The sequence below is a fragment of the Xiphophorus hellerii genome, chromosome 9 (assembly GCF_003331165.1).
Source record: "Xiphophorus hellerii strain 12219 chromosome 9, Xiphophorus_hellerii-4.1, whole genome shotgun sequence".
Classification (NCBI taxonomy): Eukaryota; Metazoa; Chordata; class Actinopteri; order Cyprinodontiformes; family Poeciliidae; genus Xiphophorus; species Xiphophorus hellerii.
This window is the reverse complement of record NC_045680.1, coordinates 24,151,751-24,168,483: the sequence shown is the minus strand read 5'-3', so window position 1 is coordinate 24,168,483 and position 16,733 is coordinate 24,151,751. Positions and strand designations below refer to the sequence as shown.

The 16,733-nt window shown below is 42.4% G+C and overlaps 1 protein-coding gene across 3 annotated transcripts in view; it reads right to left on the bottom strand.

Moving 5' to 3' along the window:
* The window catches only part of herc2 (HECT and RLD domain containing E3 ubiquitin protein ligase 2), a 73,529-nt gene that overhangs the window by 15,799 nt on the left and 40,997 nt on the right, over nt 1-16,733 (bottom strand). For all 3 annotated transcript variants that reach the window (XM_032571166.1, XM_032571168.1, XM_032571167.1), the window contains exons 40-69: nt 15,605-15,752; nt 14,860-15,056; nt 14,533-14,763; nt 14,311-14,449; nt 13,398-13,544; nt 12,927-13,069; nt 12,553-12,820; nt 12,333-12,466; nt 11,521-11,619; nt 11,269-11,437; nt 11,046-11,171; nt 10,867-10,975; nt 10,441-10,580; nt 10,156-10,346; nt 9,188-9,293; nt 8,314-8,405; nt 8,041-8,216; nt 7,824-7,935; nt 6,238-6,319; nt 5,917-6,151; nt 5,662-5,839; nt 4,736-4,817; nt 3,710-3,881; nt 3,471-3,615; nt 3,120-3,345; nt 2,157-2,328; nt 1,856-2,042; nt 1,577-1,720; nt 495-686; nt 261-414 (exon numbers count right to left, since the gene is read on the bottom strand). In XM_032571166.1, the coding sequence (XP_032427057.1) occupies nt 261-414; nt 495-686; nt 1,577-1,720; nt 1,856-2,042; nt 2,157-2,328; nt 3,120-3,345; nt 3,471-3,615; nt 3,710-3,881; nt 4,736-4,817; nt 5,662-5,839; nt 5,917-6,151; nt 6,238-6,319; nt 7,824-7,935; nt 8,041-8,216; nt 8,314-8,405; nt 9,188-9,293; nt 10,156-10,346; nt 10,441-10,580; nt 10,867-10,975; nt 11,046-11,171; nt 11,269-11,437; nt 11,521-11,619; nt 12,333-12,466; nt 12,553-12,820; nt 12,927-13,069; nt 13,398-13,544; nt 14,311-14,449; nt 14,533-14,763; nt 14,860-15,056; nt 15,605-15,752 (4,696 nt within the window). The remainder of the gene's footprint in view (nt 1-260; nt 415-494; nt 687-1,576; nt 1,721-1,855; nt 2,043-2,156; nt 2,329-3,119; nt 3,346-3,470; nt 3,616-3,709; nt 3,882-4,735; nt 4,818-5,661; nt 5,840-5,916; nt 6,152-6,237; nt 6,320-7,823; nt 7,936-8,040; nt 8,217-8,313; nt 8,406-9,187; nt 9,294-10,155; nt 10,347-10,440; nt 10,581-10,866; nt 10,976-11,045; nt 11,172-11,268; nt 11,438-11,520; nt 11,620-12,332; nt 12,467-12,552; nt 12,821-12,926; nt 13,070-13,397; nt 13,545-14,310; nt 14,450-14,532; nt 14,764-14,859; nt 15,057-15,604; nt 15,753-16,733) is intronic.

Sequence of the window (16,733 nt, the reverse complement as noted above, 5' to 3'; positions counted from 1 at the left end):
CCATTTGAGGAGTTTTGGGTAGAACATATTTATAGACAAAGGTTGTCTTATTCTTATCCTAAATAGAAAATGTATCTATTTTTGGTGCAGTCTTGGTTTAATATCTGCTCTGCTCTGAATAGCAGGTTTTTGAGTGTATAATCCAGTTAACGATTCATCAATTACTAAATTAGTTGACACTTATTTCACTAATTGATTCGTCACAATTAATTGCTTCAGCCCTCCTTAGAGAGATTCTTCTCCTCGGGATGCGTTCGTACCTGGGATCTTGACAGTCCCGCTGGTGGACGTGTCGTCAGTGTACGGATGGCTGCTCTCCACGACGACCGGCTGGGAGGACAAGCGGCCGCTCTGCGAGTCCGTGGCAACGTCTTCCAGTTCGGTGACGCAGAGCTCCAGCAGCATGTCGGCGACCTGAACGACACAGAGAGAGAACGTGAGGACGACGAGCCCTGAAACCCGTCCGTCTGAGGTGAGAGGATCCGCCGTGTTACCTGTGGATAAGCCGTCCCCATGCCAGACAGCACGGCCGACAAAACCTCCTTCCCTTTGTCCCCGGAGCGACAGGACACGGCCAGCTTCAGCAGGTCCACGATCACCCGAGTGTCGTCGGGAACGAGGAGACTGGTGAACTCGTCCAGGTACTGAGGCTCGGGACCGGCGACCTTACTCTGGTTCTCAGAGTCCTGACAGAAAACGTTCAACAGGTAAAAAAACATAAAAAAAAAAAAAAAAAAAAAAAATCAGGATTCACACAAGTTTATGATAAAATTCCAGATTCGGATGTCCATAGTTCTCGTGGTTCCCGTTTTAGGAGACATTGAAAGGTCCCGTTTGGATTTCCTGAAGTCAGGTTCTGTGAAGTTATTTGTAATAGTTTCCTTAAATCCTTACATACATCATATGACAAGAGCTGGATTTGCATTGGCCACCTGACTGCGCAATTTGACATTTTGAAAGTAAATTTGCTTAATGGAAACACACTAGTTAAAAAAAACCTCATTTATTGATAAAAAGTTTTTTGCTATGATGAGGTGATTTTTTTGGTTGTACTGAAATTAAACACTCTTTCGCATCACACGAGTCACGTGGTCACCAAACAGATGTTGCGGCTGGAGCAAACCACAAAGAAAACGACAGGAAGTGGTAGGATGATGAAGGCGTGGCAAGCTTTTTTAAATGAATTATCGCATAAACAAACTTATTCATGTGTAATTTTAATTGCGTTTATTTATTGGAAACAATGTAATTGCAAAATTGTGTTGTTTTTTAAGTTAGCATAACACTGACAAAGCTTTGCGTAAAGAAAATGCAGCAAAGGTCACAGTCATAAAAAAGTAATAATGATAGTTCTTATTGTCATTTTTACCACCATCACATTACCACAATTTATCATGCTAAAAATTCCAGTCCATGTTGCCCACCCATAATTCACATGGGATTTTAATGGCTGCTGATGGGGTAGGTCAATGCAACCAGATTGGTCGACAGACAGATGAATGAATGGATGACTAAAAGAATGGTATGGTAGGGTAGATAAACGGATTAATGGAGAGGTAGACATTTAGCAGCTGACCTCTTTGGTCTTGGTCATGGTCTCGGCGATGATGCTGGCGGCTCCCGGGTCATCTGTGACGGGGATGAAGGGACGGGCGGAGGCTCCGGAGGCTGACGGAGTCACAGCTGATGACGGGGTCACTGCGTCTTCTGAGGATGGCGCCTGATCACGCACAAACACAGAAAACGTCCCACTCTCAAAGACTGAACTTTGGTCCAATCAGAAATCTTTCTGTGCTTCAACAGAAAATTATCTGCATGAAATGAAGATGAAGCGTTCGGGTTTAGTGTTCCTGACCTCCCCCTTCTTCTCCTGCCAGGGGTTGGGGCTGACCCGCTCTTCAGCTTCAGCGGGAACGGGGGGACATTCTTCGTCGCTGACGCAGGAGGATGAGGAGGAGTCCAGTGGGGGGATGGGAGAGCTGGAGGGACACTCTGCTGGCAGGATCATGCTGGCTGGCATCAGAGCACCAACCACCGCATCCCTAAGGGCAACCACACCGCATATCCCGTCAGTAAAGCTACTACGGCCCTAACAGGCGGAAATACGGCCGACTCCCATTGTTTGTGGGCGTTTTAGGTCCCTGGAGACAGCGTACCTCGCATACATGATCTGCAGAGCCGACAGAACGTGGGACAGACCCTGCTGTTTGGCCAGGTTGCCGTCCAGACTCAGGAGAATCTTGGCCAGCGAGGGTCGGTTGGGCTTGGCACTGCTCTGCCCGCTCATCTTGTTGCTCACTGTCGATGAGTCGCCTTCTGACTGGACACCTGTGATGTTGGAAAACCAAAACAAAGCGATGCACAACGATATTTACGAGGACAGAACAGCTGCACCAGTTTGGACGGGTTTTTATTAAACCAGGCTGGATTAAATGTGGTCCAAATCACAATGTTCACATTGACCCATGTCTGGTAAATCTGTTGGAAGCTAAAAGAAAACTTTACTCAGTGAAAGCGCCTTTGTTACAAAGCTGTTTTTGAGTAAAGAAGACTCCAAGTCTGTAATTTCAGTATCATGTGCTCTGATTTCTTGCTCCAAAAAACGATCTGATTGGACGCTGGAAAAGACTGTTGTGTGCAAGTTGTGCTGACAGCCGTTAGCCTGTCAGTGAAGCTATTCAAGCCTAAAACAGCAACTCAATGCTAAACATGTCGCAGCAGCACAGATGTCGCCAACGCTAATGTCAGCGTCTACAGTCCGTGTTTCTAAACAAGATTCATGAATGATCAGGAGTTTCTGAAACACTTGAAAGTTAAATGGATATTATAAAACTTTGCACCAATCTGATGGTTGGAAAACCTAAATAACAAATTGAAAACAATAAATATTTTGGTTATTGTCCATTTATCCAATAATTTAGCAGCAAAAATGGTTTTTAAATTGAACATATGTCTTATTTTCTTAATACACAGTTACAGACAATGCCATTAACTCTTTTAAAAATTTTAAACGAGTCTCACCACTACTTTAAATGCAACCTCAAGAGAAGCAGATGAAGACTGTTCCCTGTCATCCCCATACAGACTTCTTAGCTTCACACATGGAAAGGAGGAATTACCCAAATAGGAGGCTCCCAGGGAGTCCCTGGCAGTCTGGAAGAGGACCGGCTCGTGAACCGAGGGCGTGGTCACATCCACGGTAGTCCAGGCAACGCTGTGGGAAGAGCCACACGCCACTCGAGTGATCTTCTGTCCCTCCAGGCCCTGAACCAGGGTGGGCTTCCTGTTAACCGTGGTGGTGCCGTTTCCCTGCTGGCCGTGGTCATTGTCTCCCCATGCATACACCTTTTACAGAAACTCAAGATTTGACTCCAAAGCAACTAAATGCCTTGTATTTCCATTTAAACCTCATGCAGGACCGTACAGGGTAAAGCAGAGACGGAAGCAGAACTGCAGTGATTACTACCAACCTGTCCTGTGTCTGTAACAGCCAGACAGTGCAGAGCTCCAACAGCGACATGGACGATCTTTTTCGCTCTCAGTCCCTCCACCATCTGGGGCTTCCGCACATGGACATCGGTACCGTGGCCCAATCGAAAGTAGTCACCTTTGCCCCTGTTTGGTGTAGGGAAAAAAAAGCAATATGAATTTTCCCTGCCAATATGGATAAATGATGTTTGATCTTCTAAGTAACGTTTGGCAGTCTTACCAGGTCCAGACGCCTCCAGATTTGGTCAGCGCCAGGGAAAACTGCGCCCCGCACTCGATTTGGCAGACTCCTTGTCCGTTGAGCCTCTCTATGTTCTGGGGAATGTTGCAGCCCTCGCTGCCGCCACGGCCGAGCTTTCCAAAGTCCCCGTCGCCCCAGGAGAACACCAAGCCTGGCGAAACAGATGCAAACGCAACTCGGCTCGTTTTCTCCAAGTCAATTTAAATAAATGTCACGCAGAAACGTGTGCGGTTTCCATGGCAATGGAATGGCAATATATCTTTTTCTAGTTTGGGATGATGACAGAACGTACAAATTTGATCAACTTTAATGCCTAAAACGAGGTGACCAAGTTTGAATTTGATGTAAAATTTTTTGCATCCACACAGAAGGTTAAAATTATTATCGTCAGAAAGTGTAGGAGCTTCTTAAAGAGACAGGGGCCAATTTCAAAGAGTCAAACTGTGAAGTTAAATTTCTTTCATGCTAGATATGTATGCCATTTTTTAACAACTGAAGGTAACATAGCTACTTGATTGTGCAATGAAATGGCACTATGTGCCTGAAACATACATGATACTGCTCCTTTAATGAATCTTGGCTTGTTCCTAAACGTCCTGAACAATTTTATATCATCAGAGGGGACAGTTTGGGGCAGATGACTGAAACTTTGGACATAGTATGGTGTAAATACCAAACAATGTTTCCACTGCCTGTTTTGGAGTTGATAAAACAAGCCAACGTCAAGTTTCTTTACCTGGACCTTAACTCTAATAAAAATGTTACGAACTATAATAAAATCCACGTCCATGCCAAGAAATGGATCAAACGTCACCGTTTTAGATAAGTAGAGTGGTCAGATATCAAGCCAGAATTATGCTAGGATCTTCTTAGTGGCTAAAGAAAGTGCATGGTCTCTGTGAAGATCAGAATAGATGTACTTCTGACTGACGTTACGTAACCTTAAACCTAAAATATTCAATCGTCTATTTGGCCAAAATAGACAAGAGGTTGGAACAGGTATACCTTCATCAGTCAGGGCTAGAGTTTGAGCATCCCGGCTCCCGCAGGCGACCTGGATGACTCTGTGGCCCAGCAGCACTTTCACCTGCACGACAAAAACACAAACACATCATTGGTCCTGCGCTGCCCGATCACACAAATTCTGTCAGGATAAATTCTGCTGGATGATAAATTGTCCCAGAAGTCATTGCAATAAACGATAATATTGTTTTGAGACTGTTTTCTTTTTTTTTTTTTGCCCCGCAAGGGGTCTTTTTGTGGGCTCTAGTGTCCCTTTTTTCAAAGTAGGCTGACAGGAAAGGGGGAAGAAGAGGGGGAAGACATGCGGTAAACGTCGTCGGGTCCGGGAGTCGAACCCGCGACAGCCGCGTCGAGGCCACGTTTGCCTGAATGTGGGTCGCGCTAACCCCTTCGCCACCACGGCACGCCCTTGAGACTGTTTTCAAGTGATATAATTTTAAACGGCACAATAATGCAAGAACACATTCACAAAGATCAATCAACTTTAAATACTAATGAACATTTAACTCTGGAACTGGAAAACATTTTAAATATCTAAAATCAATAAAAACAACAAAAACAATAAATAAAATTAATTATGAAGTCTCTGTAAATAAAATTGTCATTCAGAAAAAGGACTGGCTGAGACCAAATCACCAGACTGAAGACTTTTATCATCCATTTTGGGAAGTAGAGAGGAAGAGGAAAGAAAAAGAAAAAAAACATGCAGATGGAAATTATGGAGTTTAATTTATCATGTGATTCATAATTTATTGATTCACTGATTGTTGCGACAGGTCTATGCATGAATACACATTGTGTATTCATACAAAATCTATAAAAATCTGACTAATTTCGACAGGTGCTTCATAAGAGCTGAGTGAGAAGGCTCTGTAAGGTGATGGGGCCAGTAAAGGAGCTGCACGTACCAGTTTGGGCCTCAGCTGGGTGGTGTTGTCCCCGTGTCCGAGGCGGCCATATTCCCCCAAGCCCCAGCTGTACAGTTCCCCGCTGGAGGTGATGGCGGCGCTGTGGGAGCTGCCGCAGGCTATGTCCCGGATGCGCTTGGTCTTCAGAGCCTCGATCAGCCGGGGCTTATCACAGTTCCTGAGGGAGAGGTCAGACGCTTCTTCAGCATTTTGAATCCCTCACAGGCAGAAATGACGTTTCCAATAAAAACCCACATTCTACTGAAGTGCCCCAGCTTGCCGTCGTCTCCTTCCCCCCAGGAAAACACCTTCCCATCCACGGTCAGCGCCATGGCGTGGCGCCCGCCAGAATGCACGGCCACCTTCTTCACCACGTAGTTGCTCAGCGCCGTGATCTGACGGGGGTTGGGGATGGTCCCGCTGGAGAGGCCCAGACCCAGCCTGCCGTTGGTGGCCTCTCCGCAGGCGTAGATCTTCCCCTCCACGGTCACTGCGAACGTGGATCAGCGGTCACCAACAAAACATAATACAGGAGGAGCCAAAGAGAAAATAAAGGTTTTCCGCCCCCCGTTTTACCTGCGAAGAGACTCTTGGAACCGCCGGCTACCTGCACCACGTTGAGAGCAGAGAGGGTTTCAGAGAAGGAGGGGACCTTGATCTGCAGGGAACGTACACAGCATGGGTTAAAGGGTCTTATAGAGACACGCAATGCCAAGCAAACTGATTTATAACACTTGAAATGTTCAGCATTTTGTCACAGCAACAAACTAATGTACAGAGACTGGTTTATCAGAATAAAAAAACTTTATAAAAATTAACATTTTTAACCAGGTGTTGAACATGTGTTGCTTTAAGTCCACATTTCTGTATTAAAAATGTATTTTTTTAATCATAGGCATGCAAATTCCTTTTAAGTGGGATTAGGTTTATTAGGATTTTTGGATTCAGTGGACGTGGCCTCAGAGGTCTAAACGCTTATTTGGTATTTTAAGCTTAGCGGCCTGAAAAGCTGTAACAAGGAAATGTTTGAGCACAGAAGTTCAATCTCTGGATGACTGGCTCCAGATCATGTATGATTTATATAGGATGGAAAAAATTTAGTTTTCAGGTAGACGTCAGCTTGCAAAATTAGAAAAGATCTGGTTTAAATGGGAAAACTTTATCATGGTCAATTGTCCAGAACCTGTGACTCTATGTATTAATTTGAGTAATGTTAGTTATTTACATGTTTAGTGTACACCACCTCTCCTATAATTTTAATCTTATTGTATTGTAGTTTTGTCCATGTACGATTGTTCATGTATGTTTAGTTATGTTAAGGAAAGCTTAGAAAAAAAAAGTATTATTTTTTTGCTGGTTTGATGTAATGTTCTTTAACATTACAAATCATTAAAACTTTAAATGTCATGTTTTTATGAGCTGTTAATGGAAAATCATCCTAATGATCAAAAATAAAGTCTTTCAAACATCCATCTGTGTGTAGTTATTCTATAAAATATGTTTCACTTTAAAATTTAAGTTTTAATCATTTTTTTTTATTTATTGAATGGGTCTGTATTTTATTTGGATTTTATAACGTAGAAAACACAAAAGAGTTCACAATTGTTAAGTAGTAAAATGAATTGTTTTTAGAAATTAACATCTTCAACTCAAACAAGCCTTGTGGGATCACAATACAGCCTGAGTTACTTGTTTGAAAGTGATCAGTGAAGAGTTTATCAAACAAAACGGTGTCAATGTCATATCCCTAAAGATGCTACAATATTCTTAAATAAACAGACAAAATTGCTGCTTCTTTATCAATACTGCTTAATATTTGAGTTATAGCCTATTTTACAACACATTTGTATTTAACATAAAAATGTTGATAAACAAATGTTGAGTTTTCACTTTTGACCAGAGAGAGTAGACATTTCCATGTATTATAACTCACAAAGGAAAAATGTCTTGTTCCACTGAGATTGTTTCACTTAAAAGCAGCACTTTTTAATCAGTATTAAAGAATTAACGTAAAACAAGATTCTATTTCCTGTAGGTGAGCTTTGTCGTATTTTAAGTGTACCAACATATTTGCACTAGAAATTAGACCAGAAATATTTGGTACGATTTTGTGTTTTTGCAGTGTATAATACCGTAAGGATTATTGTTCATTTAAACTGCACCTTTGAGCCCTTCAGTCCTCCCAGCTGGTCCTTGTCATTCAGCCCCCAAACGAACACTTTGGTCCTGATGGTGGCTGCCGACTCCAGTCCTGGTGACTTCTTCCGAGCGAGACTGCGGCAAAAGAAAAAAAAAAAAAAAAACACACCACCACCTCAATCATCAAATAAATAAAAGCAGCATGTTGGCTACGTCAGTAAGAAGTGTGGACCACCTCACCTTCCAGCTGTGGTTTTCTCGTCCTCCTCCTCTTCGTTGTCGGACGCCAGGAAGGGCACCGTGGCCAGGTCCTCATCCTCGGCTCTGATGCGTCCCACCATGCGAAGTCCATGAATCTTGCAGTCTATGCCTGAGCTACGGCATTGCTTGATCGCAATCTCAATGTATCTGTGAAACTGATGGGTGAGACGTGGTAAAAAAAAAAAAAAAAGAAAAAAAAAGATTACAAAACTCGAGGAAATGACCAATAAGAACATCTGGAAGTTTACCAACCTCGGTGCAATCGGTAAGCAGGAGGACGGTGGTGTCTGTGGGGTTGACGTTAATCGTCTTCAGCTCAATTAAATTATTCAGAGAGTTTCCACCTGGTAATAGAGCAAATAAAAAGGATCAGCAAACACTACTGTTTCCACCTTAAATTAGAACAAAAGGGGGCAGGGGAGGAAATGCATAGTAAGAAGACATTTTGAGTTTTGAAGAGAGACGTACCGATCTGATATTAATATCTGTATCTGTCCAGATATTGAAAATAATTCTTGATCAGGTGCCTGATCCATAAGGATAGATCTAGTCTGTCTAATTCTATGCTGTGCTCTGACATCATGCTTTATTATTTATCCAACATGAAATTTTTAATTCATAACTCCACTTTCTGAACCATTTCAAAGTTTGTTTTTTACATGTTTGATCGCAGCAGTAAACCTACTATATTTGTCAGTTTCAAATTCATTATTATTTATGTTTTTATTAGCTGTTATACTCCGAATTGCACTGAATGAACAAGTTCCAGTTGTGTTGTTTTTACAGATTTGACTAAACTTGTGAAGATATTAGTGTTCTTTACAGGTGCAGAGTTATCAAATTTGTCATTTTTGTCCATGTTTTTAAAAAAAAAGACACGTTTTCAGTCGATTCAACTCCGTTTTTCTGTATCGGATCGGTATCGGCCGATACTAAACCTCAGATATCTGTATCGTGTAAACATATTTTTTATTCTTCGTTTAATTCCAACAATGTATTTCAAAGACAGTTGGGAGATGCCTCAAAATAACGAAGTTAACACATTTGTTAAGAGAAATCAAACAGGAAACAGTTCCAAGCAAAACAGGTTAGTATTTATTTGTATTTAATATTCATCTGAAGTCACCTGAAACCACCACCAGTGAGGGCATGTAGCTGCTGTCTGCTGGGTCTACGATCATCTTCAGCCTGTGGACCAGAACGTCTGGGAAAAGCTCGAGACGAATCCAGTGCTGCAACCCCCCACCCCCAAACAAAAACAAACAGACCAAAAAAAAACACAGGAAATCCTGTTAGTACATGTTCTAAGCTGCAGATGTCCCAGATGGAGTCATATTTAAATGTTCGGTGTCAGTATACCCGATTAAAATTAACCCCTGGCATCGGTAATTGGTGCGATGTCTGATTTTATCAGAAAAACTGTTTTAAATGTGATGTTATCAGCTCAACACAGCTATCTACATAAAGTTATTGGTGTAGTAACGAGATGTGCAGAAAGCAGCTGAAACCCCTTGTCTTTAAACTGTATGACGTTCAAAGTTCTAAGTTCATGAAGCAGGAAAAAAGATAAAACATTCTGTAGTTTTTCTGCCTGAAAAAGGTTAACTGAAAATGCACTATGTTGAACTAATAAGTTATATCAAAACAGAGAATTAAAATGCTAGCATTAGCTTAGCACCTGCACAAGCAGCAAACCTCAACTAATATTGATCATATGAGGCAATATTAATTACATTTGTATGTTAAGGAAAGAGAAGATAATCAATTTAGTACCAAAAGTGGGACATTAAAGCTGTGACAGCAGAAAGTGGACATAACAAAATAAAGGTAAACAAAATTTTAAAAAAAACTAAATACAGTATAGAAAAAAATAATCAGCATACAAGCTAAATTATAAATATAATATTAGCCTTCAAAACTACAGAGTGTCTATGTATATGATTGGCATTGATTTTCATGTTGTATATAACAGAAAAATCTGTCATATGCAAGAGTACTCTTAAATGATTCCAATATTTTTCAGAAAAAAGAAAAATCCCGATCGGGACAAAGTTTAAATTGAAAAGCTGTACTAATGTCGAGCCACAGCTTTACCTTTCCCTGTGAGCCGGAGGACTGCCAGCACTGATCGCTGCAGTCAATGAGGCGGGACGCCTGGTTGACGGAGGACGATACGCTGAGACTCTTAACGGCGCGGGACCAGTCATCGATCAGCATCCCACGCTGGCTGTTGTGGTGCTTCTTGAGCTGCTTGCCCGAACGACCACAAAAGGCTGGAGACTGGCCTGGAGGCGGTGAGGGGGGAGGAAGAAAGTTAACGACTCAAAGACCGAACAACGTGCAGGACGGATGCTACGTCGGCAGGGAAGCGCGACTGACCGGGCTCGTTGATCCGCCCGAAGGAATGTCTGGTGTTGTGTTTGCGCGTCTTAAAGCAGCTTTCGCAGAAATCAAAGTCGTCACAGTTTTTGCACTTGAACCTCGGGCCGTTAATGGGAAACATCTGACAGCCGTCACACCTGTGGGTAGCAAGAAGTTTTGACGTAGTAATAAGGTCGAGAGATGCAGTAAGAGGAAAAAGTATGAAACTGTTCAACATTTTCCCAAATTACAATAAAAATTTCCATGTATTTTACCAGGATTTTATGGGACAGACCAACACAAAATGGTTCATAATGGTGAAAGAAAATACAAATGATACATGGTTTTCTAATTTTTTTAAAGATCTGAAAAGTGTGCCGAATTTGTATTCAGCCCCTGAAGAAATCACAGTGCTACTACCGGATTTTCTGGACTATAAGTTACCTCACTCCAGGGTGAATACTGGGTACCAGCTCCATCTCAGACAGCAGACCAGTCCAGTGGGACTGCTGTGGAAAGTCTACAATCACATCCTTCCCATTGGCGCTGAAAGCTGTGAACAGAGTTTAGTTTGAAACAGTGCCAGACAGAGATCACCCACCTTAAAACCAAATCAGACCTACCCTTCACTACCCCGACACTCCTGTGTGTTACGGAGCCCCATTTGTACTTTGGCGTCGTAACTGTGGGCTTCACCCTAACTTTGTCGCCAATTTTTATGTGAGAGGGTGAACTTTGAGGTGGGAAACCTGAAAATACAAGCGAAGGTTTTTAAGTGTAACAACGCTGTACGGTGTTATACTAAAAAACCATTTTCAAGTTTCCTTCAAATGAGCAAACGCGTACCAATCAGCTCAATGTGGATGTAGCGAACCCAGTACGTTCCTCCTTTTTGTTGCCAGTCGCACTGCACGTTCAAGTCATGAAGTCCATCTCGGTCCAGCTTGATCACCTTCCCAACGTCTCCTTCGTACACTTCCTCATACGTTCTGCAGCACTTCACCATCATCCCCACCTGCGGGGAAGCCAAAAATAACCCCGTCATTACATTGGTTCATCCCTTGATGCAGTTTAAACTCTGCTCAGGCAGAACATCACCTGGATGTTCTCTCTCACGTAGACGGCATAATCATCGTTGGTTTGGAAATCTGACCTCTTCTTAAAAGTCTGGCTTTCAGTCACCACAGCCCCAGCAGGCTAATGTAGCAGAGAGGAGCAATCCATCAGTGCTTCCTGTCATGAATAGCACTTAAAACTGCAGTATGTAACTTTTACCAAAAAATAAGTTAGCTCTTTTTTTTTTTTTTTTTACATATTTGTTAAAACTGTCACCATGTCATGACAATTTCAGACAGGTAAAAAAAAAAAAAGGGGGGGGGGGGGAGCTTCTCCACTTGTTCCCAGTGCCGCTATTGCCATCTGACATAATCCACTGGTCCCGATCAAAAACAACCAATCTGAGATAGCAGGAAGGTCTTAGCGCTGTCAATCAATCTTGTGTATGTGCTGCTAACTGCTAAAAGTGGAGAGACAACTTGACATTCCAGAAAACTGTTTATCTGCCGTCATCGGAGCATGCACAGGCTTCTTTGTGGAGAACTACAGTAGCTGTAGTATAACAGAAAGCAAGGAGAGGATATGAAAGGTGCAAACACAAATATGATTAACCCTCCTCCTGGCTCTGACTGGCTGTTTCTGACCGAGTGTCGCTTTTCTGCAGATGGCAATAGTAGCATTGGGAAGAAGAGGAGGAGTTCCATCTTTTCACAGATTATCTGTCTCATACTATACAGTCACGACATGGTGATATTTTAACAAATATGTAAGAAGAATATTTTTTATAAGTTACGTACCCCAGCTTTAATAGACAAAAAGAATGTGTAAATTGAAGGGAAAAAAAGGAAACGTACAACGGAGAAGGTCGGCTCTGCCTCCTCCAGCTCCTCTTCGTCTGAGTATTCATCGGACACGGTGTCGGCATCAGAGAGCTCGGTGAAGTGGACATCGGGATGGTCGAGCAGCCAGCTCACCAGCGCCTCCACGCCTGAAATATGAGCTCAGTTACGATCAAGATGCACATTTAAAAGCTTTTATGTATTTAATGAAACGATACGCAGCATGACACTATACCTGGGACACCAGAGGTACTGCCTGTGGTACCAGACAGAGACTTCAAGGCAAACTCTATGTTTTTCCTTGGGAAGCCCATTTCCATCAGCTGGAGGACGATGGGTAAGGGAGGCACAGGGGAGGTCTTCTGCTTCTTCTGCTTGGGGGGTCTGACATGCTGTATGGTGACGGGTGTGGTGGCCTCACTGGAGCTGCTCTCCTCAAACAGCGGAGAGGACGGGTGGGCCGACTCCACGGCCAGGTACTGACACACGGCCAGAGCTGCTGCCTACACACACACACACACACACACACGTACAAGCAGAGATCAAACTGAATGCAGCGCACCAAACTTACTGCTGACCAGCTGAATGTAGTAAAGTCTACTCATGTACCTCCATTTCCTGTCGGTCAAAAATGGCTTTGATAGGCGAGGGCTGAGTGGCAGCAGCCAGGAGCTGCTGCAGCAAGATCAGAGGGGGCAGCGGGCCCTCAGGAGACAAGTCCCCGACATCGGGGGACGTCGCCACCGGATCGTCTGCGCAGAAGTAGGTTTGAAAATTCAGCAACATCTCAGTGTTATGTCACATTTCTGCTCAGCGGCAGGCTAAATGTAGCCGTATTTATTCTCACAAAAACTCTTTAGAAGTAGGCAGTTTGTAGAAAAAGGAATGAAGTGCTTCACTTTGACATTAAAAAATAATTCGTAGGAAGAAAATACATTTTCTGTTAAGTAAACGTGTTTTCCTTTCAATAACAATGATCGTTTCAAACGAAAAGAAAACATTAAATCTTCCCCGCCCCCCAAAAAAGCTTAAAATTAGGACTGGGAAATAAATCAATAACAATATATATCAATATGTTACCATTGGGGCTGGGTCCCATGTCAACGACTGCTGGCTGGGAGAGGATCTGTCGGAGTTTGTCCTGATGAGACAGCAGAGCTCGGCCTGCTTTTAAAATGTAAAGTCTCAGCTGCTGGCAGCGCAGGAGGTAGATGTCCACCTGGTCAGCTGCAAACATAATTATATATAATCAATACATCAATCAAACTTCACTATTACGAAACAATTTAAAAAAAAATGCCTGTAGAATATCTGCTTACTTAGTATCATGATAGATCAGTTTGACAGTAACTGCGTTTCGATTACAAATGTGCGTAAATCTTCGTCTATATTCTGCTAATGTCTTTAAAAAAAAGGTAGCAGTTGCAGTGTTTCCATTACTTAAATTAAAATCACACGTGGATATGCCATTTAATGCTATAAGTCATTAAAAACGAGAGATTTAAACACTTTGATGAAATACATTCATAATTCAGCCATGGCGCTAGCTTTCATCATCTGTCAGCCAATCAGAGGAGACGTCAGCGTCTTATTCAGCCCTTGGAGCGACAAGCCCCGGGAGCGATTAAGCAATTTTGGAACGCCGCATATGTAGCCGCTGTGTCATTCCATTCAAGTCCATGGAATGACACAACTTTTTATGAAATGTGTGATGCGAAATTGCTTTGTTTTCTTTATTTCATTTTCTTTTTTTAAGGTTTTATTGGCTCTAGTGGCCTTTATTTGATAGTGAATTGACAGGAAAGTGGGTAATGAGAGAAAGGGGAAGACATGCAGCGAAGGTTGCCGGGCTGGGAATCAAACCTGCGACAGCCGGGTCGAGGACTAAGGCCTCCATGTGGTTTGTGCTTAACCCCTGCGCCACATCAGCACCCCTATTTTATCTAATTCTACAGTTAAAGGAAACGCAGCTACAAAGATTTGCCTCCTGTACCTGTAAGTCCTCGGCTGAGGGACTTCTTTATGCGCTGCTTCTCCAGTTTGCTGCCAGCCAGGCTGACCAGCTGAGCCCAAACGGCCAACATGGGCTCATTCAGAGGCAGGTTCTGCACACTGAAGGCCACGCCAGGCAGCTGAGGAAAACGGTCAGCAGATAAAATTAATCTGTTTGTTTGTTTGTTCTGCGAACAGAGAAGCAATTAAAAGTCTTTCATACCGGTTTGAGATGGCTGAGCAAGCAAACCCTGCAGGTTCTCATATCGTGGAACTGGACCGTGATGCGTCCTTTTGGGGTGATGCGCATCACCGTTCCCTCTCCGTACTCCTCGTGGACGACTTGCCCACCCAGCCTGAGGCGCCCATCGATCCCGCCAATCACAGCCAGCACCGCCATCAGGCTGCAGACCAGTGGACTGTCTGAGTCGGGAAAGTACTCTTCCAGGAAACACTGGGATGAAAGTAGCGAGAAGGAAAAGTTCCATGAAACCCTTTTTTTTCCCTGACTGGATTAATCAGCTGAATCTATGAAAGCAGCAACTCTTACAGCTTCAGACTGACAGCCGGCCATAATATCACCGATGGAGCCCAGCTGGGTGTTGATGTAATCATTTATGAGGCTGTTCCACTGGCCGAGGGAGTGCAGCGTGCGCAGCACAGCCACGATCTCCTCCGCCAGAGTGCTGCTGTGAGTGGCTGTCAGAGAAGCCTGTGGGCGGGACTTCCTCCTTCTCATGGAACCTTCTGTGGAGACATTAAACAATTTTAAAATATATGCAACTATATACAGTATATACTGTGTATATATATATATATATATATACAATACAGACCAAAAGTTTGGACACACCTTCTAATTCAATGAGTTTCCTTTATTTTCATGACTATTGACATTGTAGAATCACACTGAAGGCATCAAAACTATGAATAACACATGTGGAAATATGCACTAAACAAAAAAGTGTAAAACAACTGAAAACACCCCTTATATTCTAGTTTCTTCAAAGTAGCAACCTTTTGCTGTGATTACTGCTTTGCACACACTCTGCATTTTCTTGATGAGCTTCAAGAGGTAGTCACCTGAAATGGTTTTCACTTCATAGGTGTGCCCTGTCAGGTTAATAAGTGGGATTTCTTGCCTTATAAATAGTCATGAAAATAAAGAAAACCCATTGAATTAGAAGGTGTGTCCAAACTTTTGGTCTGTACTGTATATATATACATATATATATATGTATATATATACACACTAAAAATTGGAACAAAAAGTTTCAACATAAAACTCATCTGACCTCTGAGAAGTGGCAGGTCTGAGGAGCAGGTGCTTAGAAGACTTCCTAAGAAACTGAACAGTTTCTCCACCAGGAACTTCATGTCCTGTGAGCGTTCGGTCTTGTCCCATGAAGGCAGAACTGCTTGGAGGAGTCTCAGTGCCAGGATCTGTTTACAACAGAGAGAAAACTCAGAGTTTGTTATATAGATTAAGTTTTTTGAGTGCCTTTAGACGTACTTGAGGAGACTGACCATGTTTTCCCTTTCTCCAAAACAAAAAATTTCCATTAAATTTCTTTGTCACATTGTCTCCTAAGTTTAGTTCAGAGTAGAAATGTAATAAGACATTGGGTTGCAACCAGAACAGAATTTCCAGCTTGATTGGCCCTGACCAGTAAACTGCCTGATTGTGGGAAACTCTGTTTTCTAAAACGCGTCAAGATTTGCAGGCTGTGAAAGAGCGAGAGAGAGCAAGACTTTAGGAGACACTAGGAAGGGAAAATGTATTAAAGCAATGTGTCTCCATTTTATCCTTTCAAATCTCCATCTGTTATGAAACTTCTTAGATTTAGAAATTAGTGTGAAAATTTTAAGAGTTGTGGTGAAGATATACATTCGGTAAGGTTCCGGTGTCAAACTCAAGGCCCACAGGCCAAATCTGCCCCGCCATAACCATTTATGTGGCCCTCTGGACTCTTGAGGGTCACATAAATTGAACATTAAGATAATCGCGTACTTAAATATTATTTTCTCAGTCAATTCATCTGTATGAACTCAAATTACATCAACGCAAAATAAATAGTAAAAATTTAATAAGTATTCATCTATTGCAGAGAAAACTATAATATTTTAACAATTTGTTAATGGGTACTTCTATTAGTATATTTTGCCACAAAATGAGTTTGAAATCCTTGCTGGTTTCACCAGCTCAAATTTAAGACTTTAAGACCTTTTTAAGACCAGTATGAATGGAATTTAAGACCTGAACCTCCACAGAAATTTATGAACTTTGTCCAGGTAACTGGTAATAAATTTGCACTTATCTGTGGTAGAATAAAAAAATATAAAAAGCTAGCTAGCTAGCAAGGGTATGTTAGCAGTTAGTGGTAGCCTCAACCATCTCGAGTCACATGGTGACTGAATTTAGAG